Here is a 25,049-nt window from a genome sequence, read left to right on the forward strand (position 1 = left end):
GTGCAGAGTCTGGCATTTTGACTTGTTGAATTTCATCCCACTAATCATAGCCCAGTGCTCCAATCCATCTAAATCCCTCTGCAAGGCCTCCTGTCCCTCAAGAGAGTCAACAGCATCTCCCAGTTTGGTATCATCAGCAAACTTGCTAATGGTGCATTCAACTCCTCCACCCAGATCACTGATAAACATACTGAACAGAGCTAGAGCTGGCCCTACAATTGAGCCCTGAGGAACAGTGCTGGTGACCAGTCGCCAGCCAGGTGTAGCCCCATTCATTACAACCCTCTGAGGCCTGCCCTTCAGCCAGCTCTTCACCCAGAGCACCATGAACCCACTCACCCCACAGTTGAACAACTTGTCCAGAAGGATGCTGAGAGGGACAGTATCATCAAAAGCCTTACCAAAATCCAGAAAAGCTACATCCACTGCCTTCCCTTCACCAGCTAGGTGGGTGACCTTATCATAGAAGGTGTCGTGGTTCAGCCTCAGCTGGCAACTGAACACCACGCAGCCGCTCGCTCACCCCCCCCCCCCACCCCTGTGGGATGGGGAAGAGAATCGGACGAGCAAAAGAACTTGTGGGTTGAGATAAGCACAGTTTAATAACTACAATAGAATGATGATGATAAATGATTATGATAATAATGACAGTAATGTTAATATAATAAAAGGGAAAAGGAAGGAAAGGGAAAACAGGGAACAAAAACGCAGAAACACGAACGATACAACCGCTCACCACCCGCCGACCGACGCTGCCCGTCCCCGAGCCGCGATTGCTCCCTCCCTGCCCCGGCCAGCCCCTCCCAGGTAGCATACTGGGCATGACGTTACATGATATGGAATATCCCTTTGGTCAGTTTGAATCCACTCTCTTAGCTGTGCCCCCTCCCCTCCCGGCTTCTTGTGCACCCAGCAGAGCATGGGAGGCTAGACATGTCCTTGACTAGTATCAGCGCTGCCCAGCAACAGCCTAAACATCTGTGTGTTATCTCAACAGGTTTTTTTCCATGCTAATTTCAAAGCACAGCACTATACCAGCTAGAGTGAAGAAAATTAACTCTATCACAGCTGAAACCATGACAGAAGGATATCAAATTAGTTAAACAGGACTTCCCTTTTGTGAACCCATGCTGACTGTGCCTGATGATTGCATTATTCTTTAAATGCCTTTCAATGGTACACAGTACAATCTTCTCCATAATTTTTCCAGGAACTGAGGCTATTCTAACAGGTCTGTAGCTTCCTAGGTCTTCCCTCACACCCTTCTTGTAAACTGGAATAACACCGGCCTGCTTCCAGTCAGTAGGAACCTCCCCAGACTCCCAACACCTTTGGTAGGTGATCGAGAGGGTTCCTGCCTTAACACCCACTAGCTCCTTCAGTACTCTGTGACGAATCCCATCAGGCCCCAGGGACCTGTGAACATTCAGCTGATACAGCTGGTCCCTTATAACTTTGGTGTCAACAAACGCAGTCACTGTTCCCGCACTCATGGCTGTCCGACTCAGGGGATGGTGCAGCCCAAGGTCTATCTGTATTCCTAAAGGCTGAGGCAAAAAAAAAAAAAAAAAAAAAAAAAGCATTGAATGCCTCTGCTTTTCTTTCATCCCTGTTAGTCAGGTGACCATCTTCAACAAGTATCAGCCCAATGTTTTCTTTAAGACCTCTTCCCACTATTAACATACTTAAAAAAGCCTTTTTTCTTGTCTGACACAACAATGGCCAGTTTCAACTCTAAGTTTTGGCCTTTCATGTCTTCTCCCTGCATATATGAACCATAGCTCTGTAACCTTCCTGCAAAGCCTGACCTTGCTTCAAGAGAGCATATGATTTCTTTCTCCTCTTGAGCTCCACAAGGATTTCTCTCTTCAGCCATCTGGTCTTCTGCCCCACCGGCTTGGCATTTGACAGTGGAACTGCCTACTCTTGCACTTCTAAAAGGCGGTTCTTAAAAACTGACCAGCACTCATGGACTTCTAAGTCCTCAAAAGCAGATTCCCAGGGTACTCTGCTAAGTAGCTTCCTAAATAGCTTGAAGTTTGCTCTCTTGAAGTCCACAGTAGCAACTCTGCTGTCTTTTTTTCTTATTACACTGAAAATTTTAAATTCAACCATTTCATGATCGCTGCGGCCAAGACAGCCACATCCCGCACGAGTCCTTCTCTATTCACAGACAGCAAGTCTAGGAGGGCATCTTTCATAGTTGGCTCACTGAGTCCTTGTGACAAGAAGTTATCTCCTACAAAAGGAGATAAAAGGAGATGAAGATGGAGGGGAGGGCAGGTGGGTTTTGTTTGGCTGGTTTTGCTTCTTTTTTTAAAAGAAGGAACATTTCTCTTTCACACATTAAGAACCCATGCTTAGTAGACAGCCCAGACTAGGCTCCAGGACTGAAACATCACATCTATACAGAACAGTTGTATATTTCAGCCCTCAGGGAGGTAGGCAGAGCACTGAACTCCCCACCAGAAGAAGGCTGCAAGTAACTGTGACTTACTTGTATGCAGGGTTATGGACAACCCTTCTTCTTCTGTCTGACCATCAGCTGCTACTGCAAATACTGTGAAATTGTACATCGTCCCCGGGATTAACTCAGTAATTTCAATGTTGGTAACATTGGACGTCAGGTTCCAAACAGAGGTACCATTTACAACCTCTATCCTGAAGGTGTAGGAGTTGGAAGCAGTGCTGTTCACCTCCCAGGATAATTTCACAGAAGTCACACCAACATATTCTGCCTTGAGATCAAGAACTGGGCTGGGCTCTGTGAAAGGCAAGACAACAATCCATCAACCTGCAAGAACATCGCTCACGTACATGGACAGAACAACACAGGCACACTGCTGCTTCACTCACATCACTCATCGTTCAGAGTGCAGAAGCACCCTAACAACATCACCAGATGCTCCTGGAGGCTTTTGCATCAACGGGCAGCTAAGAGAGAACTGAGAAAAGGCATTCTGAGTGGGATTCATCTCCCTTTGACACTCCAAAGCAGAATCACAGCTCACCACTGTGCCAGCACTCCCAGGGCTTCCTCTGGGAATCTAGAGAGGTGGGCAGGACAGGGATGATGATGGTGAAGAAGGAAGATAAATACAAAACAAAAACATCAGGGCTGTCTTTCTGCTGCACATTAACATCCTATCCTTTGTATATAGCGTAGATCAAGCTCCAGGACTAATATATCATGTCTGTTCGAAATAGCATTGAATTACAGTCCTCGCATACATAGTTAGAGCCCTGAGCTGCACAGCAAAATAGAGTCCACCAGAAAGAGGGCTGCAATGCGACTTACTTGTATGCAGGGTTATGGACAACCCTTCTTCTTCTGTCTGACCATCAGCTGCTACTGCAAATACTGTGAAATTGTACATCGTCCCCGGGATTAACTCAGTAATTTCAATGTTGGTAACATTGGACGTCAGGTTCCAAACAGAGGTACCATTTACAACCTCTATCCTGAAGGTGTAGGAGTTGGAAGCAGTGCTGTTCACCTCCCAGGATAATTTCACAGAAGTCACACCAACATATTCTGCCTTGAGATCAAGAACTGGGCTGGGCTCTGTGAAAGGCATGAAAAAACAAAATATCTTTTTATCTGCAAGAATATTTGCTGGTTAATACATAAAGCGGTCTTCTCCACCCCTACCCCAACAATAGGTCTTTAAAACAGTAGTCAGCCTGGGAAAATAATGGAGCCATCCTTACATGTTGCAAGGCATGCTTGCTAGCTCTGCAATCCACTGTTCCTCTAAATCCTCAAGTTTCACTTCATCTCAAGGAGTAAAACTGCCTAGGTGCAGCAGTTATTACCGTCACGCCTGAGCTGTCAACTTCATGCATGTTGCTGAGAAAGACTGGAATACACCACCTGCTGTTATTTTTTCCTAAGTTGGCTATCCCAAAGAGAAGAGCCTTTCTAGCTGCAAGATTCATACAGCTCTCCTCTAGATACATGATTACCTCTATACTCGGTAGAGTACTTCAGGTGTACTGTTATATATGCATTTCAAAGCTGTTTGTCACAGTATGTTTGAACTGTTGCAGCTGTAACCTAAAAAAGCCATAATAAGCAGGGAAGGGAGCCCAAGTCTAACAGTGATAAAATTATTTCAAGGCCCGGCAACAATCAGAGTGTTAAACTGCACTCCCAGTCAGCTGTGCAGATACATTTCCTTGGTCCATTCTCTACTCCAGTAAAGCCGCTGAATCTACACCCCTGCATGGTCTTTGCACTCTGGACCAGAGTTTGGGCTTAAAATGCTAACGCAGTATAAAACCACAAAACACCCTCAAGATTCACATCCCAGTTGCATTCCAATCCACTTACGTGTTACATTGTTCTGATCACTTATTGTGCTGTCAGCTACTGATACATCCCTGGACAAACTTCCACCTCTATAGGTTTCGTTCCCACTTGTGGAGTTTACTGATACATTATCATTACTACTGGCTCCTGTTTCTGCAGTTATGTTGTTTGAAATGCAATCCTCAGTGCCTGAAAGAAAGAATACAAAGCAGTAAGTATCTTTACAAAACTTCTGGGCTTCCCATTTGCAAACGTACAGTCATTTTCATATATCATGCACAGACCTGCAGTCACTTCTGTTTTTCCAGGTTGTTTTCCCTCAGATTTTGCTACACATTTCCTAGTTTTACCACTTTTAACTTCTGTCAGACGACTTGATTTAGATTAAGAGATTGCCACATTATTTCAGTCATTCACTGACTCTACTGGTTTGGATGAAAGCTACTATGATCTGCTGGTTTTTTCAGTGCCGTTTTGTTTGAGAAGAAAGGAACCAACTTTCAGCTGCATTCTGCATGTGTATCCTTCTCATGTATTATCATAAGCTAGCTGCTTTACTTAACCCGGCACAGCAATTCTGTCTCTTCCCTTCAGTGTATGAGCAAAAAAGTTCTCATATTCACACAGTGTGTTCCCACAAGTAAGGAAGAGACATGGTATACCTAGAGAGAACAACTTCAGGTTGAGATAGCACAGCTCAAAGTGTGGAGAGAGTTGATTCAGGCCCTAAAATTTAAAGGCTAACTCATGCAAACCTGATGTTCAATATTAAAGTAGAACTCATTTGCAAGTACTTTTTGAAATTTTTGCCACATAAAAACTTGTCATCTTGGCAAGTACAGCAGTTGCTGTACTCACTTTAGAAAATCCTTAAAGCATCACTTTGGGTGTCGTCTTTTGTTTTGGGATGGGTTTGTTTTGAAAAACATACTTAAAGGCAATATAATCTTCCTACGTACATTGTATCTGTACTTGATTTTACCAGAATCCTTTACAAACTGAAAAGCAAAGGGATTAAAATATCCTTAAACACATTGCAGGAATTAGTCACTAAAGTGAGTTTACATCTTTGAAAGCTATTTCTAAGAACTCTTTTCAGGAATTCCTTTTAAAATACTTAGCTGATACTGTTCAATCTTTCTTAAAAGATATTAAGAAAATGAGAGTCATTAAAAAAATATAACTGAGTAACAGAATGATACTTACAGGCAATTGTACATCTGACCTGGAAAAAAAAAAATAAATTAAAACTTTTAAACTACTGAAAGCTGAAATAAAATAAAGACTGGTTTAATTAACATATGGGGAGAGGAAATCAGTTTAAAAAAAGAAAAGACATCTCTTGTTGTGCTCCAGACTTTTCAACCTGGAACAAAGATACCTAAAAAACCTACTGACACAACAATAATACCAAAAGTATACCAAACTATTAGAGAAAAAAGCCCCAAACATTCCCGTAAAATGTTAGTTAATTTTTTTTAAAAAAAACAACAACCAGTTTATTTGATCAGAAGACCAGCTTGCATAACACATGCTAATCATTTTGCACATATAAATTTAAAAACAAAACCTACAAGCTCTTAGTTGAAAGACACTTTAGTTAGTACTTTTGACAGCATCCCACAAAAAGCAGCAGATGTTAATTAGGTCTTTTTTATGCATAAGATTTTTCCTTTCATCCCATTGCTGTATAAATTTTATTATTACTTCTCACAAAAGAATATTTTGCATTTTCTGAAACAAACTCAGTGTAGTCAGAGTTCAAAACACTTAGTATATATTCTGAAATCTAGTTTGTATATATGTACCTATCTATAAAGTATCAGCAGCTGCCTTTTAACTGCAACCTGAAACTACTCTGCTAGTAATACTGACAAGCACACCAGAATTTTCGTTTGAAAATGTTTTTTTTTTAGTCTTGCAACTTCATGCTTTTACTTCCAAATAAGCCATTTCCCTTCCTGTTAGCATGCAAGCTAGCCTCTAAATTGTTTTCTTCATCTTCCTCCAGATGGCAGCACAAAATGCTCCTAAAGGAATGAAATAAAAGCCCCAGACTGAGGTCTGCAGGCACGTGAGAAGAAAACTGTGATTTCCTGAGACCCCCAAGACTCTCGTAGCCAGCTGACGCAACTGACTGCAGCAGCTGGTTTTGTCATGTAACAGATTACTTCAGCAATTGTACCAGGGACTAAATGCAACTATTCACCTTGCAAAGCTACACATGACAAGGCAAGGCAAAAACAAGCATGCAGGCATACATGTCGCACAGATGGGCATGTCCCCCCCAGCATGGTGCTGGAGATGCACAGGTCACAGTGCTTTGTGCCAGGGAGGCTTGTGGGCATGGGAGGTTTCTGCCCATGCACCTCTGGGTCTAGGTTTGGCATCACAGTGGGTGCAGGCGGAGGCAGTCACCAGTCCTGGCTGCTCTAACATCACCTGCAGAAGGACTAGTCCTTCAGATGGACCTTATACTGTGTTGCTCCTACAAAATCCAGCTTAGCTTTATGCCGGATGGTGCCTTACCCACACAAAGCACCAAGCCTGCTGACTGCAGAGGTTGACACATTTATCTAAAGCATTTGAAATAGTCTCATTTTCTCTTTCCACCCTGTTTTCTTAGACAGTTTCTTAGCTGTTTCTGCAATTCCACGAGCTAACTCAAAATAAGCAGCTATATCACAACAACCCAATGCAATGCTTGAATCCCAAATCACTCACTCCCCCAGCTCACACGTTGCTGGTGCCACAAGTAGCTCCATCAGCGGTAGCTCCCCACACCACAGTCGTGGGCCCAAGCAGACACACTCTCAAGAAGTAGTCAGAAGATAACAATAAATTGTCTTGTTCTCCATATGAGAGACTACAAAAAGCACTCTCCACAAAGATGAGGCAGGCTAGCTGACTAAAACCAACACTAGAAACAACCCCTCCAGCTTTAAAGAGAAATGCAGCATAAGCAAGCTTCAAGTGGAGAGACACCCTTCCAGCCTGTGATGGTCTCACTGCCACAGCAAGAAGTGTTTGGGCACACTTCCTATGCAAAACAGCACTTGTAAGCATCAAAGAACTAACATCTGGTCTTCTCCAGCACAGCCCTACTGACAACACAGGATACAAAGGACATTACTTGGGACATTGACGTCCTACATACAAGTGTGAGGTTCCTCTTCAACCTTTCTAAATACTTGAGAGCCCAGCCAAACTACGAGGCTCTTAGAAAGTAAGGAAGAGTTCATCTGCACTCAGGTCAAGAGCCCTTCTGTGCTCTTTCAAAAGAAGTGGCCAAGGAAGAAGAGACTACAAAGGAAAAAGCCACTCTTAAGGCAGAAGAACGCTACCATGCAGGGTTCAGAGCAGAAGTGCTAAGCTACATAGAAACAACCGCTGAATGATGAGCAAGAGGTGAGATTCCCTGAAAAGCAGGGCAATCTAAAAGCAAAGAGAGATGCTGTGTTTAGTAAGAAAGGGAAATCACAAAAAGAAGAACAAAACCAATAAGAAATGCCACAGGACTAAGCCACCATAATTTCTGTATCCCTACAGACAAAACAGTAAAAGCCTGACATTATTCACAACCTGTCCTTGAGTTACTTTCTCTTCTGTAAAACTGCCTGAAGATGATGACGTTTCTTGTCTCCTTCTCCCCATGTTCTGAATTCAGGGACAACAGGAACAACAGACGTCATGTGACTGAGAAACAGGTATGCCACTATCAAGCCCCCTGCACCCCTGCTTCTCACCTCCCCATTTCTTCCCTCCCAGCTCAACGAAGCAGCATATTGATTCCTGTTCTACCCCCAGCTACAGCCATCTGATCTAACAGCAAATTCTTATCAAGCTGGTAGAAACTTGGTGGTACTGTCACACATGGGTTTTGTTAATGATGCTCAAACAACAAAAGGGAAGTTATGCTAAAACTCCTGTCGTGTGATGCATGACCAGCTTCCCATCACTTTACTTGATTTTGTTTACCACACACTTTGGCAATTCCCCCTCACAATACCCCTCTGACTTTCCAGAACCCCATGTGCAAACCAAATTAAAAAAACCTCATCCCATCAGCAGCAGGCAGGCCTCCTTCTGAAATGCAAAACTGCGCAAAACAAATTATTCCATCCCCAAGCATCAGCCTGCCTGACTCAGTCATTCCATGCTATATTTTTCAACAAAAGCTGTGAACGGAACTGTTCTCCAGCCTTATGTTATTACTTAATGAGATGCTATTTATACAAAACGTTTGTTATTTCAGAGGATATTTGTGCTGAACACCTGATTCTCCTTGTGTTTGCATCTAATCTATCAGAAGCCCCGTCATTTCTGCTTTTCAATGACATGAATCCATATTACTCATGTATAGAGTTGGGCACTCTTTTAACCAAAAAACTGGAACTTGGGGTAGAGGTGGAACATCCCTCCCCAAGAAAACACTCAACAGATCAAGAGAGAGCAAAATGCTAAACACCGAACGTTTCAACTGAACAGGAGAGGTGTATATACAAACTCATCACTGTCATCGGCTGTGGCAAATGAATCATTTCACGTGTCACACAGCCATGCTTCGAGCCTGATCAAAGGCTGTACATTCCAAAGGTGCTGAATAATTCATCTGCACTCATGCCAGGTCTGTCCTGTGCTCCTTATGTGTGCAGTTTCTTGACCAGGAGTTGGTGGTGTATAATAGAAGAAGGATTCAGCTCCATCCTCCTCAGGTATACAGTGGGTCACCTAATTGAGGAATTACTATTACTAGTCTCACAGGTAACTGTACCGAGAAAGAAATAAGATGGGCTGCAGGAACATCTTCAAAAATATTAAGTGACTGAGAAGCCCAAGTTCCAGTGATATTTGATAAGACTCAAACTAAGACTGAGATATTTTCAGGAGCAGGATTTAGAATGTGCCTGCTGTACACTTGTATCGGGGGAGCCACAGGAGCTGGTCAGCAGTGGGGAAGACAGTCATGCCTCCCCTTCCGCTGACTGCAAGGCTTTAGATCAGGCTAGGCTCTGCTGCCAACCTGTATCCTCTAATGAAGTCAGGGTTCCTGTACCGGAGGAAAACCCTTGTCGACAGCAACCCACCTGCCTGGGGTGCTCCAGTTTCCAAAACAAACAATGTGGTTTGGTTCATGTAAATACAAGGTTAAGAAACTGGCTATACAGTCAAAGTGAGCAAACCAAAAAATCCTAACCAAAAAACCCCCTTAGCCACAAATCCTTTATGAGAACACTACTCAAGACTGCTGCTTGCTACTTTTTGTGTGCTCACCAGTGTGTACTCTGTGACTCAGATGCAAAAAACCAGGAAATTAATCACACCCCTCTCAAAGCTAATGATCTTTCACATGCGTACCTTCAGATCTTCTCTTCTCCACCTACCCATCCTCTCAGGTTTGAAGGAGCTCAGCAAAAATACCCCCAAACTACCACAGCGGTCTCCAAATTCTCTCTCAATACCCTTTCACAAAAGCAACAGCATAATTAAGATCACTGCCCCAGCAACCCTGGTCTCACTTCCATTTTTTTTTTCCCTGCTATGCCCATCTACCATTAGTTGTCCCACATCCATAACTATGGGCTTTAGGGTAGGCCACCAGATTGCAACCATCACAATGGTTTTAAGACTCCAGGGTTTGCTTTGCTGATGTTATCAGTCATCGCTGCTCAGCTGACAAACATTAACCAGCAAAGACACAGTAATTCAGCCACTTGCAGACTGCTCTGTCACCTCTCATATTTTATACTCGCCATAGGTTTATTCAGAAAGCATTCCCACAGAAAGGTTTTATTCAAGGTCACACAAAGTAAGTGAAAATTAAACTCTGGGCGACTGTGAAGCCCCACAATAATGGAAGGATTGCTGAGGTATTGCATCTACAGACTGACATAGCTTTCCAATACTTGCTGATTTTCTAGGATCTGTAAGGCATTGACTGCTATTCCAGCTGGGGACATCTTCCCACTTCATTGGGAGTGTAAAGTCTAAATCAGCAGGGAGTCACACCTTCCTGCAGGAGACAAGTCTCAGAGACAGGATGGGGTTTTGAAAGATATAATGTTTCTGTCTCTTGCAAGCCATCTCAGGGCTGTTTCACTTCATTCATTTTCACGTTACATCCAAATTAATGATGCTTGTAGGCTTACAGCGCCAGGCAAGAAAAATGAGATCACCTGAACTGTGGCATGGAACTATGTGCCTAAACCTGTATGAACCTAGTTCAAGTAACATGCCTGCCTTTGGTAATTTCTGGGGTTTGGTGTGAAAAAATATAATACTGGAAAATGAGCTAAAATATACTTATGTAATATTTTCCCATTTTCTAATTTCTTCCTAAAATGTCATAAGTCTTCAGTGGCAAAGGATTTCTCTGTATTTAAGCAGACAACTTCTAAGCGCAAATTGTTATACTGTTAATATTATTTTAAAATGCATAGAAATTCATACAGAATTAAAGATATACCAAGAAAAGCAAGTGTTTTCCCCTGTACTTATTTTATGAAAAGAAAAGACAATGTAGATTAAGCCTGTGTGCTGTAGATTCACTCCAAGCTATGCTAACAGTTCAGTTATCAATTTCAGGTGCATTTGTGAGCGCTTAGCCCTCAGGATTTGTGTATCAAGTCCTTACTACCTGGAGGAAGACATAGTCAACAGGAGGCTAAGTCAGAAGCTAACATTTAATTATGCTATTTAGTTTCATTTAAGATTACTTTCTGGATCTGGTGCTAGGGTTTGGGTGTAGGCTTCTTTGTTTTGTTTTGTGGGTTTTTTTGTTTGTGGGTTTTGGTTTTTTTGTTTGTTTTGGGTTTTTTCCTACCCTTTTCCAGTGTATATTTACCCTGCTAAATTCATTTTAACTATAATGCACAACAGGTTTTTTGATTCAAATCAACTCTAGATGATCTCAATAATATGACACATTCACTTCCAATGACAAACTGAAAATATGCTGTGGCAACTGTCAGCTCCACATGTTTTCCCTCTGGTATCTTAGGCAGGCACTCACGGCCCATCCACAAAACATTGTTTCACAGAATGTTTGGTTTAAGTGGGTTTATCCTGAGGAAAAAACCCTCTAATTTTAGAAGCAGTGCTCTAAGTTTTTGCAAGATCTTTGGAGTCTTCTCTTCCTTTAACCTTAGATGAGCAGCTCCACTAATGAGACTGCATGGGACCAAATGGAGATCCAGAACCCAGAAGAAAGAAACATGAGCTGATGTTTATTATTAATTAGGTAGGGCTGGACCCTCTTATGACACCATGTTGTATTAGGAAGCTATGCAAAACCCTAGAGCAGTCAACAGCCATACACAACTGTGCATAGGCTATTTTGAGCTATTCTGCAGTTATGTGAAAGAGGAAAGACTATTTCTACTTTGCATGTATTTATACTTTACCCCTGACATTTCTAAATTCTCTCTTCCCTGAAGCAAGCTTTTCTCCAAAGAGGGACCAAATATAATTTTTTCCACTGGCTTTTATGAAAACAGATGAGGAGATTCTGGTTTGTGCAGTACCTCCAGTGAACTAAAAATGTTGTGGAAACAAAGCCTTGTAGGAAAGCCAAGATGAGACACCACGTGAAAATTTGTGGTAAAACATACTGGATACAGTTCGTTCTTCCTCTCCTGATTTTTCTCCAAATTTTACCTGTGTCTGCTTCTCAGATGGCTAACCTAGGAGTGAGGAGTTTTCTGGGCAACATATCCAAAATAAAGAGGAAAAACATAGAATGGGTCTCATCTGAATTGTACCTGTTAGATCCATTTCCCCTTCCTCAGTCCTACCTTTCAACAAAAGACTCCTTGCACAAGTTTTCTTGTGGTTTGGTACAAGGAAGTGATTCACCTACCTGTGCATGTACAAAGTAAACAAGCTCAGAAATACCTAAAGACCAAGCAGCACAGATTTTGGTAGGAAATGGGCTGACAATAGGCCTAGACACCAAGCACGACTGCATCACAACTGATGGCTCTCTCACCACTGACCCTAGGAAGCTCCATTAGACTTCTTTCCAACGGATTCCAGATCAACTGTCAGTTTAAAACTTTTCCATGCAACCCAGTAGTTCTCTGTTTCCCCTAGACCTGCAGGTCCTGATGAACCACAGGCAGTAGGTGCTGCAAACTACCTCACAGTCCAGTAGCATCCCTCCAAGCAGTCTGCAATCTTCCAACTGAGAAAACAACAACAAAACTTCATCCTGGCAAAAGGCTGAGAAGTTTCAATGAGTTTTAATTATTTGCATAGCCCAATAAGTCCTACATGTAATGTCTCTTCAGAGATGATCCTGCTGAAGGAGTTTACAAAGATAACAGTGTGCTTATCTGACAATGGCAATGAGTAGTATTTAAAACAACTGCTTACTAAAATCCAATTTGTTACCTTACTGAAGCTGCACATCATAACCGACACCACTGAAACTGCAGCTGGGTCTGCAACAAGCAATGCCTGAACTGAAAAACCTCCTCTTTTAGTAAGAATTTTCAGTTAATGCTGCCAGTCATTTTCTTTCAAAACTGTGAATGCATCAGCCTTTATTTTATGTGAACAAGGCACATTCCTGCATGTAGCCTAACAGCACTATTTTTTCACTCTGAGTCATTACTCAGGCACACCCTGGAAGGAGGAGGATACAATGAAAAACAAAACACAAAAAAAAAAAGACAGACTCCTGTGGCAACCATACAATGCTGTCCCCAAATTAGCAGGGCTGGCCACCCAGGCAACACGGAAAACGTACACCAGAGCCAGCAGCCGCCTGGCCTTTGGGGCACAGCCATGAAAACAAGGGGCATTTCTTGACAAGGCCCCATTTCAGATCTGCTTAGCTGAGTGCAACTGAGACTCTCAAGTTTCTTTCTCATCACAAGTAGGTTTCACTTTCCTGAGTTGGACACTTTAGACTGCACGGTCTTTGCTCAGGAAAGCGTTAAAAGACACTTTACAAGAAGAACAACATTGAACTGGATTTGGTTTGAGAGTTTTCCAAGTAAAACTAGCTGTGAAGGGATTTTAAAACTTATACAAAAGCTCAAACACAACATCAAGAAAGATTATGCTGAAAATAAAGACCAAATTTTTGATCTATGACACCCTGTCTAGGGGCAGGAGAACCATGGCCTGTGAAAGCTTTCAGCTTGCTCACATAGAGCTCAAAACTGTCTTGCTAGGTAGAAAATCCTTTTTTTGTGGCAGTCTTGATGCTGGTACATGACGGGCTTGTTGTTTTCTGCCTTACTGCTATACTTTTCTTAGGACAGTTTATCTTTTTGCCCTTAGCAGGGTCCTGAAAACTTTCTAATTTGAAAAGCAATGAGGTGTGCAGCTGGGAAAAACCAGCTTGTGACCACTGCTTGACACAGAGGCCTCTCAGGCTAACCTTCATCTCCTCCTTCACGCTCTGTTACTGTTTATTACCATTTATTTATGCTCCTTCAGCAGCACATTCAGCTCTAACTCCATGTAAAATGTTCCACTAGAATCCAAAGTTATCTGTATGGCACTGCCCTTGCCCCATTGCTAGGTAAATCTACCCAAAGGGAGGGAGGAAAAGCAATCCTTCCCCACCATCCCCAAAAAGCAGCTCTGGTTTGGTAGTGCAACCTTGAGACCACTAGAGGCCCCAGTAAAACCACCAAACTTCAGCCCAAGTGATTAACAGCAGTTAAATATGCCTAAATTCCCATAAAAGTTGACATATTCTGGAAAGTGCAAGGCTAAGGATGACCATGCTAGAGCGTAAAGTCAGGAGGCAGATGTAAACACTGGCTCATATGCAGATTGTGGGAGCTAGTGACTATGCCCAGTTGGCTAAGGCAGGCTCAGTGCATCTTCAAGCATCACAAACCTGTCACAATAGAAGTAATGCTATACAATAAATTACTGGCTGGAACTTAAAACTTCTTCACGGTGCTTATTTACTACATCTCACATCTTCAGCTGCACTGTTTTGTATTGAATCTACATTTTCTGATGGTCCCTAAAAGCAAAGTAGTATTTGATCAACTTCTTCAAAACAAATGCAAATTGCCTCATAGCAAATAATGTGGTACTAAACCTTTTCCAACTCTAAAATAAGTCAGGTATCTGGCTGATCTACAAGGATCAGATTATCACAAACACAAACAATTCGATTAAACAATGTTTTCCCATATGCAGCACCATGGGGTTGGAGGGACACCCTTGAGGTTTGCCTGCAACTGTCAGCTCATTTAATCCCTTAATGAATTTAAACTGTAGCAAAAGACAAATGGACTGCAAGCGTTCAAAACATGTAGTAGTACTCCTGGGAGGGAACAAAAGACCTCATTGTATGGCTCCAGTAAGTTCATCTAGGGCTCTGGTAGAGTGTCTCTTTTCCTCCTCTTTGAACAGAAGCTGAATAGAAACAGGAATGAGAATTGGCTCCACCATCACCCCATCACCAGACTCGCCTCTATGAATACATTATGGCTGCATGAGATGTTATTCACTGACAACAACGTGGGCTCTCTCTCACTTACCAGTCAATAGACATGTCTATCAAAGGTCAACTTCATGGCCATCTGAGAGGACCAGCTATGGTGGAAAAAGGCTAGGTGATGCCGGGTAAGAACTGGAAAGCAAACTGACACTGCAGCCTGACCAGCTGCAAACCTTTTATTCTAGAAAATAATATCCATGGCTTCTTTCTCCTTCCAAGTTACATGAAGGAGTTCCTGCTGATCTGTATGTTTGGTTTAGCTCTGATACAGATCAAATAGCTAGTAGCTTATTTCAAACTCTTATATTTAAGAGAAAGATATGTTTATGTTACTTATTATGAGTCTTGAAACATGTCCATTTCAAATAAATTGCATATTGCATCACTGTGGCGTGTTTGCTTAGCCTTGTAGTCACTTGAAAAAATAAACAGAGAAGGCTTTTAAGAGTCAATTTTTACAACATTTTGATTGTAATTTGCTTAGAGTAATAACATCACTGATATGGCTTCCCATAGCCTTCACTATTTCCATACAATTACGGATTTTCTGCTACCAGTATTACCAGAATACAAAAGCATGCCTCTTCCCATTGCATAGTCTTAAAGACAAATTCAAAGTTTTCATAAAAGATTACTGAAAATAACCTTTAAAAAATGCAATTAAGTGAAAGACAAGCATTTCTTAAGTTTATCCAATTTCACCCAAATTGGCTGTATTACCACTGAATGAATATGCACTACCAGCAAGTTTAATAATGAAGCACAATTATTTCAACCTTCCACTTGATGACAGTTCTTGCAAATTTTAAAACCATAATATTTTAAAAAGAATATTTCTATAGAAGTTGCAATTTTGAAGGCATATATATACATTATGCAGGCAGCCTTCTGTTTAACAGATTACCTTAGCAAAATATTTTAAAAGCACTTTGAAGATTTATTAGAAATAGTGGTGCACTACTAAGAATAATTTTGTCACACAGCCCTCCGCAACATTTGAGTTTTACCCCTAATGAAAAACCAGAAAGGGGCAGCAACAAGTGCAGTACCATCCTCCAAGCACTTTGGCAGGATCTCACTTTGGCAGAGCCTGTAGTAGCAGCTATTGCCTCAACTGTGGCCAAAAAAAGAGTGGGACATTAAAAAGAACTAATACTAGTCAGGCACCAACACTGCAGAATAGACTGGGGGTAGGGGAGGCCTTCATCAGTATCTCTCTTTTCCTTATCTATGTTATTAACCCATTTAGCCAAATTATTTTTTTAAAAAGCATATTTGGGATAGTTAGAAATTCAAGTCTAGGGACGTTCCCCAGATATCCTCAATGTATTTTAGACAAGCCTCTCTTAATACTTATATACAAAATGGCAGGATGAAAGAAGAGCAGTAGACACTAAAATCAATCGCAAATGCTCATCCTCCTGCTTCATTTTTGTTGAATCTTCAACACCACCTTCAATTAATTATTCTTTGACTCAAACTGAAAGTCACAAGAACAGATCTGATTTTATTTCAGCCAGGTTATATGTTCAACGTCTACAAAACATTACATGTTTTGCTCCTATGCCCTCAACAAACCACAAACACGGAAACTGAAAAATATCACTACTTCTTCTCTAGAAGTTTTCTAACCGTGAGTTAAACTGTAGAAACAGTTTCCCTGCACCACCATAAAATGCGTTGGAAGCCTAGAAGGACAAGAACTTCGGAGTTATATACATACAGGTTTATATGGATTTCACATGTTAAAGCTGAAACAACACCTGCAATACACAGTAGCAAAACATTTCCAACCAAGACAGTAATGAATGGTAGTAAAACATGTCCATATCAGAGACATTTCTTCCTGGCCTGACATTTAGTGTTCAATTTTTTATACTTTGCAATAGCTGAAGTATAATATCTCTATAATTTACCGGGAGGAAACGAGGACATACCCCAATCCAGCTAGAGCACAACCACAGCTATTACTTATTTGCTAATAACAACAACAGAAAAAAGTAAAATACAGGTAAGGCTATGAAAAATAATGCTCAAGTAATGCATTAAAACATAACTAAAGGTATGGGACTTTGACTGCTATGTTAAAAATATACTTCTAAACTTTTTAATCTGCATGTTCAAGGCTGACAAGTACCAAAGCTTTGAATAGAAAACCCACTTAAATGTGTCTGTACATTTGGAGCAGGAGCTACAGAGAAGGGTAGAGAAGAAACCCTTCAGTTCACTGTGATGTATTTCACCATGTACAACACGGGACAAAGCCTCACCCCCCCCCCCCCAAATACTAATGTCACATTAAACTAGCACTAAGACAAAGATGAAACTAAATCCTCCATGCCTGCATCATATTTTATGTGCATGTCACAGAATGCCAAGTCATTTACTCTATTTGCTCATGTAATAGGCAGATTTCCCCCAGATTAGGGGGATAACATACATATTTGTAATAATCTATAAACTGCTGCTTGCCAACAGTAAAGCCTGTAAAGCAGCAACATACAACAGGAGTTGCACAAACCTTAAGCACTCTGCACCACATGGTGGGTGGGATCTTCTTAGGTCTTTAAACTTCAGCACATTTAAAAATATGTGAGAAGTCAGGGTGCTGAGTCAGAAGTATTGTATCAGATGACATAAATCATTGACCTTTGCTACCTACCACATGGCTGTTCACCCGCGTGAAATGTGCAGGTAGGGGAGACAGATAAGAGAGAAGAGGAAGTTAATTGCATTCCAGCTGCTGAAATCTCATTATCTTGTACCTTTTAATTGACATGGTTGTGCTGACTTCCACATTGCCTTCCCTGAACTGCTCCCTTAGTGGCCTCGTGCATTTTGCCCACCTTCCAGTAAGGGTTAAACAAGAGTGATTCACAAGCTAGATTCCTTTGCACCTCTCCTGTCTCTAACAGAGATAGTAAAAATGTCACAGAGTTATATAATGCTGACAGAAACGTGACTACCTGAAAACCAGGTTTGAATAAAGAATATAAAACTTTTATAAGCATGATTACATACCAGAACAAAGCAGTGCATCCTTCACAGTCTATGGCAGCCTCTCATCATCTCTAGGAGATACTGCTTTATCACTGCTTACAGCAACTGCATTACAGCAGTTCAACTGCAGAAAACAAACTAACAGGAAAAGTCACTTCAGACCAATTTACCTTATCGGCAAGAGGTGCCAGCAGGGTTTGATCCCTTGCCTGCATGGCAGAACCCCCACCCTGTGTTTCTGCATTAGTGAGGAGGCATCTTGCAGACACTAACTGCAAAGAGTTATATCAAGATGAAAGACTCAGCTAAGAAGACACATACAAATGAGACCAAAGGCATACCAAGCCAAGTCGAACTAAAGCCCACTGTTCACTGCACCCAGACTGCCTGGTGCAAAGCTAAAAGACTTTACAAATGACTGAGAAACACATTAGCTTGCATACACTAGTGCAGACAAGGCCCTAGTTTAGAAAAATGCCTGATCCATCACCTGACTCAAGCTATGAAAATGGAAATGTACCCACAGACTTCTTTTCTCTCAAGAGAATACCATGTATTGTGACACATGAGTCTCCAGATGCCAAAAGGCATGAAGGTAGATGTCTAGACAATCCCTAAGGGCTGAACATCTTTATAAAGACATTTTCTCCTTTTCTTTTCTAGTGATATATCCTGTCTGTATGACTCATAACCTTTTAAAATCCACTGTTACAACACTTTCTCCCCTGCACCATACAGCAAGTTTTATGCCTATGCTTCTTCTAACAGCAACTACATGTTGTGAAGGCTGTGTTTAGAGCCCGCTTTAAATCCAGGCTTTAAGATTTAGAGCCTAGCCCCTGCTCTGTCTTTCAAAGACACTTACCAAAGCACATTCCTTACAAGTAAGCCAAACAAACAGAAAAGTGTTTGGATAACTAAGGGGTTTCCTTCTTGTTTTAAAACTGAGGAGAGACCAGCAAGTGAATGCCTCTGCACCACTACCCAGGTGGTTCAGACACAGGCTACGGGAAAGATGAGCTCTGAGCATATATGACATTGTTGCATGTAAAAGGAAAGACATCACCACCCATGTCTCATGATTATGGTTAAAACAAAAAAACCCATCCAAACAAACAAACAAAAAAACCAAAATCCCCAGGCACAAAACAACCAAAACAAAAAAACCCACAAACAACAATAACAAAAAAACCCCCCACACCAACCATCAACTAGAATGTCTTATCAGGGCATAGCTCTAAAATCACAGACATGTTTATAGAAAACATTTCAAGATTAAATATCCTATAAGCAGCAAGTAATTATGGTTTTGTAAGTGTCCGTCCCTCCCCACCCCCCAAAAAAAAAAGTTTTTGCACTGCATGTACTTCAAACAACCATGTTTCATTATGGACTGTGAGAACATGAAGCTACCTACTTAACTACTTTCTTTCAAACACTATTACTCTGGAGACAGGAATCCAACACCAGCAAAGACAATCCAAGCACAGAAAATTCCAAACACAAAGAATTACCTTTTTACTGTCAGAAGTAGATGGCATGGTCAGTCATTAAGCCCAGGGATAATCCTGCACTGAAAGTCACAAGTACTACAATAAAGGCAGTAATTAAATGGGAAAGTCTCTGGTAACATCTTTCACGTTTTTGATTCAACATCTACCACCAAATATTTCCTAGCTAATTTCTCAAAAACTGAAGTTATATGATATGACTTAATCAGAATTTAACCTTCATATTTAAATGAAAGGAAACGAATTGCACTTGTGTGGTGTTACCTCTCAAAGCGTTTATACTGCAGGTTTACCAAACCTGTCTCATATGAATAACATCCTTTGTACCCTACTTTCAAACTACCCGCACTGGACACTGTAGAGTGAAACAACTGAAGGAGAGAGTATTTCATAATTTCTATTCTTTATCCTGATTTAACCAGAATTTCACCCCAAAAGATATTGCCAGTTTTCCTAATATCTCTCTTACCCCTTTTCAACATATGCTGTATGAAGATCACCCCATCCCCAAATATTAGGATGGTAACATTATAAGCTCTTACATTGTTCTTTCACATACCTCTCCCGTATCACGTGAACACGTCAAGTATCTATCAAGTCTTAGCACTGGTAACATGCAGCCTATGAGGCTCCTTTCATTATTTTCATTAGTAGGAATTTTATTGTGATTCCATCAACAGAACACACCTGGGGGTATTGATAACAGCTATCAGAAAAGCTGGGTGTAAATGGCGGCTCAGTCACCCCAGAAACAATCCAAAATAGACCGAAACATCATCTTCCAACTGAGCTGATCTTCTGCAGGAACAACCTTTCCAATAAAGCACCAGAGTTTCCTCCTTTATTTCAAACACTGAACAGACGCCTGAGAGCCAGAACAGCTTTGAATAAGGATGAGTTTAAAATGACTAATCGTTTCCTCTATTATTATAGACAGTTTATGTTGCCTCTTAGATATCTTGTTTGTGTTACCATGTGAGCTAGTTCCTTCTACTGCAGTACCACAGCTTTTGCTGCAAAGCTCTCTCTTTTTAAAGCTATACACTTCAAAAACAAAACAAAACCCCTCACTTATCTGAGGGAATCAAGTTCACTTATGGGCTGAACTGGATCAACACCGCTCACGACAATCCTGAAGACTATATAACAATAAAGAAGCAGGCCCAGCAGATGTTAACATTGCTGTTTCTGGATGAAACTTTTTTCTTCCCCTTGCTGAATCATTTATTCATTAAAAACACAGTTTCAGGGAAGACTAAACTATTCATGAATTTGGGCTGAACTTACAGAAGGGTTCACTTGAGGACAACCCCCTCTGACTTCCATTGAAGCCAGTGCAGGAGATCAAAATGAACTATTTTGATCACGACAGAAACATTCAGATGCTGGGCTCAGGGGGAAAAAAAAAAAAGCCAAGGCAACAAAGGACTACATTCAGCCATAATATGGTGAAAGTAGTTTCCAACAGCCAAATGGTTACAGCACTCAGCTGGCACATAGTTTCAGGTTGAAATCTCCCTGCTGCCTGGCCAACAGACTACTTTATGCAGGTTTAGGTTTTGGTCGGGTGCACTGAGCTGGCTGCAGGGCCACCTGCTTGCTGGCCCATTGAGGCGATGGGAAGGTGCAGAGCAGGGCCACAGGTCCCTCTCCCAAGAGCCATCAGCATGGCTTAGACCTGTCCTCCATCGTGTGCCCAGTCACCCTTAATTACCACCAAGCAATAAACACATTCCTGCTGCAGGGGAGATCTGAGGTCAAGCCCCAAAGAAGAAAAATGGCTTCAAAAGACACACAGGGATGTGCTCCTGGGGAAAAATATGGGCTGCTCTCCTCTCCCACTGCCTTCCTCCCAACTCCTTCCCCTGTGGCTCTTGGTTTTAAAAACACAAACCACACAGGCTAGAAGCCCAAGCTAAACCACTTAAACATGAGGTCACACCAGTCAAATTAACTTGAAATTAGCCAAACTGGGTTTTTATGTGTTTCTGTAAGACTTCCCCCATCCCCATCTCCCCCACTCCACCAATATCTTGTTGAATTGCCACAATTTTTTCCCACTGAAATTTCTTTTTTTTTTTTTTTTCGGGGGGGGGGGGGGGGGATGGAAGAAGGGAAGTTGTTTTCCCATATGTATGCCATCAAATGCAAAAACAAAGACAGATATAGATTTTTTATTTTCTTTTTATGTTATAAAAAAAAGAATCTGGCCGATGCAGAACTGTGTGCACTGGGGAGAGGGCACGTCTGGGACACATTCACATTTTACTAGCACCTGGAGGCCAACAGCCCTGGGAGCAGAAAAGACTGTAAAAACAATAAATGTTAAAAAGAAGCACTGGGGAAAGGCATCTGTTTGCACATCAGGGAGGGGAGGCAGCAGAGTACAAATGACAGGCATAAATTACTCTTTTTTTCCTTTCTGTTTAGCTTTCTGCATAATCCCACTGAATAGCAGTAATTTGGGGAACAGTGTCAAGTTCTTCTATCAGAGGCCACTCAGTACATTCCCCTCATTCAAAAGCAGTTGGAGCACTATGGTAAGAATGTTCTTCATTATTTCCTATTACTCAGGGTGGGACTAAATACTACTCAACAAGCCTGTATATCAGATAGAGACATGTATAATACATTCATTGAAATTAATATCCTGGGGAAGGAGGGGTCTGAACCATTTAATGCCAGTTTTGTTTATAGGTAAAAATAGTAAGAATTTAGACCCAAAATTCATCTCATTAATCAGAGTTATGGGCAGAACAACACTATGAAGTGGCAGCAGCAAGATCATAATGCAGTGCTCTGATTAGCACCACTAAAGGCAAGCTGATGTATGCACAGCAAAGCAGGATTCTCCAATCTGTGTTCTCATACATGCTTTAATTACAGCATTCCCAGCCCCCAGAATTTGGGCCAAACAGCTCCTTTTACTATGTTTTCTTTACTGGAGAGAAAATACTGTGTTGCAGGTGTAGTTTCTTACCTAAAAAGCGCCCATTCCTACACAAAACTACTTTCAGTACTCACACAGCTTTCATGAGGCATTATGCCCAATTATGTACCAGCAGGGATGCTGTTAGTGATTACTCAAGAGACTGGATGTTTTCAGCTCTATGGCTTCGGACACAAACTTGCAGTCAGCTGAAAACACTGCCCCATTTACCTAAGCTTGCCCATGTCTTGCATCTTTATGATCGATCTGCAAATTTACACTCCCTGATGACAATGAAAAGTAAATAGACAAATATAAAAATTGGGGCCAGCTGTTAAGATTGACCTGAGTTTTGCATTTCTCCCATATGACAGCTTCTGTGAACTGCTTTTCCCACCTGCCATTCTGACACCTGGCCAAGCTGGCAAGACCCCCCAGCTGCATTTCCCAGTCCTGAGTGGGTGCATCAGCAGCCGCTTTCAACAGGAGACCAGGCAGCAGCAGAGGAAAGCCTCCACCCTGCGGCACAGCTTTTTCAATCACCAGTCAGCGTCAAGACTTCTAAAAACAAGATCAAGACAATGAAAGATCTCAGTGATACGATGGGAGCCAGAATTGCCTGCTTTTTGTGTGTGTGCGCGCACGCAAATGAATCCAGAGTTCCTGTCTGATAATGTCTTCCAGCGCACAACTCCCAGCCAGTGGCACATGCCAGGCTGGGGTGGAGAGCTACAGACATTCATGGCTCTAACTGGAAGGACACTCAGTGCTTGTCAGGATCAGAGTCTTAGTTCCCAGTTTCCACTCTAGTAACAGCTACTGCAGAAAGAGGTGGGGAAAAATTTTATATGTATATACACATAATTATATATGTATAAGAAAAGTTTGTATGGTTTAATAAAAATATTCAGTATTTGAGATATCCTTCCTGCTATTGATTCTGGATTAACGTTCTGCTCAAGCAGCAAACCTCTGGTTTTTGCAGGCACTGGGATCTCTTGTTCCTCCACACGCACGCGCACACACACACACACACACACACACACAAAAAGCGGCTTTAAAATAATAGGGGAAGAAAAAATTACAACTTTTCACATTTTTTCCCACAGTTTTCCCCCCTACACACTAGCAGGAGCAAGGCTCTAAATATATAAATAGCCTGGCAAATGCGTAGTACAAACCACACCCCATCTCAGGGCCACTGTCTTAAAGGAAACTATTAATATTAAAAAAACCCAGGATGTGAAGAATAAAATAAGGCTTGCAGTTGTCATATTTCTGTATCTACTTTTGAAGGATACCACGTACCTCTCACGAAAATGCTGTACCAGGTGCTTTCTTCCTGCCCCCATTTTATTTTTCATGGACAGAGACTTTTCAGCAGCTCTCCCAGGCCCAATGTTACATGGCTCCTCCTGAAGCCACAACAGCTTTTAGTTAAGAACAGTATCGCAACAGAACATACACCCTGGGGTTTGGGGGAAGGAGGATTCACCCCCAAAAAACCCCACACACAGAGTTTCAGGATGTTAAGGCAGGAAGATCTGCAGAGCACATCTTTTTGCACAACTGAGGTCCTGTTCCACTGCAGAAGGGTTCGCTCCAACCTGAGATGTGGCTGCCCCTCCTCCAGCTTGCTCGAGGTTTCCAGACCAATTGTGCCAGCAGGAGCCGCAGTCTCCCCTTGTGGAAGTGGACACTTGACACCCAGAAAGTACCACATTTTTAAAAAAAAAAAAAAAAAGCAAGCAGATTTCCAGGCAATGCACACTATGCTCCTATGCTGCAGAGCTAATTATTATAGTTATAGGAAGTTGCCGAGAAGTAAGATCTCAGGAAGCTAAGAAGAGGAACCACCAGAGCTTTGTGGGACTAACCAGAATCAGAACGGTTGTAATAAGATTGCTAAAAAAAAAAAAAGATCCCATAAAGGCAGGATTCAGTTGCACTTCAGTTATAAAGACAATCCCCATGTTCAGGGGACATGGGGAACTAAAATGGAATTTCTTTCCATCACTGAATTTTAAGTTCCTTTGTTCTGCCAGAACTGAATATACCTACCTTTCGCTGGCACTTTCCCTTCTTGCTGCACAGTTTAAGTGACGGGTGAATGCCAGCCTCCATGCTGCTCATAAAAACAGTCAGCATTTTGCTGTGCACAGAGCAAATAACAGGAAAATAGAACAAGACTCCTCAAGAAGCCGAGACTTCGATAGCTTTCCCAAAGCTGGATACTACAGCCTCAGCCTTTTCTGTTCTGTGTCTGCTGAAAGCCTTTGAAGTAAATTCTTTGAAGTTGGCCAGAAGCAGCTCTGAACTGGAGAGAGTGACAAGCAGGGTGGCAGGGGCCAGCTGGGGGGGCTTCGATTCCCACATAGTTTCGTCCAAGTCAAGCTTGGATTCAGCAGATAAATGTGCATTTTTTTAAGAAGTCACCATTCCTTTCATAGGTAAAAGGAGACTTAAATGCTAACTTACGTTCACAAGATGACCAGTGGGCCAAACTGCAAGCATCAACAAGTATAACGAGATATGGAAGCGTACAGTCAGTTCGGTCTCTCCCACTACTGCAAGTATCATCCCTCAAAAAAACACATCTATGTTAGGACAGGACTAAGCACCAAAACCATTCACTGTACATATTTCTGCAGAAATGATTGAAAATTCCCCAAAACTCCCTGCAGCATTTCTGCTACAGGGACAAACAGAGCCTTCAACACAGGTTTGATTTTCTCAGAGACAAGTAAAAGTGGGAGCCATTTAAAACTGGCCTTTTCTGAAATCTGTATGCAAAGGACATCTCTGATCCTCATTTTTCAGTATGTA

General features: G+C 41.8%; 1 protein-coding gene across 3 annotated transcripts in view; it reads right to left on the reverse strand.

The window, feature by feature from the left end:
• PTPRJ (protein tyrosine phosphatase receptor type J) overlaps positions 1-25,049 on the reverse strand; it is an 81,416-nt gene that overhangs the window by 26,136 nt on the left and 30,231 nt on the right. For all 3 annotated transcript variants that reach the window (XM_064452548.1, XM_064452546.1, XM_064452547.1), the window contains exons 2-5: positions 5,519-5,537; positions 4,334-4,501; positions 3,299-3,565; positions 2,498-2,764 (exon numbers count right to left, since the gene is read on the reverse strand). In XM_064452548.1, the coding sequence (XP_064308618.1) occupies positions 2,498-2,764; positions 3,299-3,565; positions 4,334-4,501; positions 5,519-5,537 (721 nt within the window). The remainder of the gene's footprint in view (positions 1-2,497; positions 2,765-3,298; positions 3,566-4,333; positions 4,502-5,518; positions 5,538-25,049) is intronic.

This window comes from Phalacrocorax carbo, chromosome 5 (genome assembly GCF_963921805.1).
Source record: "Phalacrocorax carbo chromosome 5, bPhaCar2.1, whole genome shotgun sequence".
NCBI classification, from domain to species: Eukaryota; Metazoa; Chordata; class Aves; order Suliformes; family Phalacrocoracidae; genus Phalacrocorax; species Phalacrocorax carbo.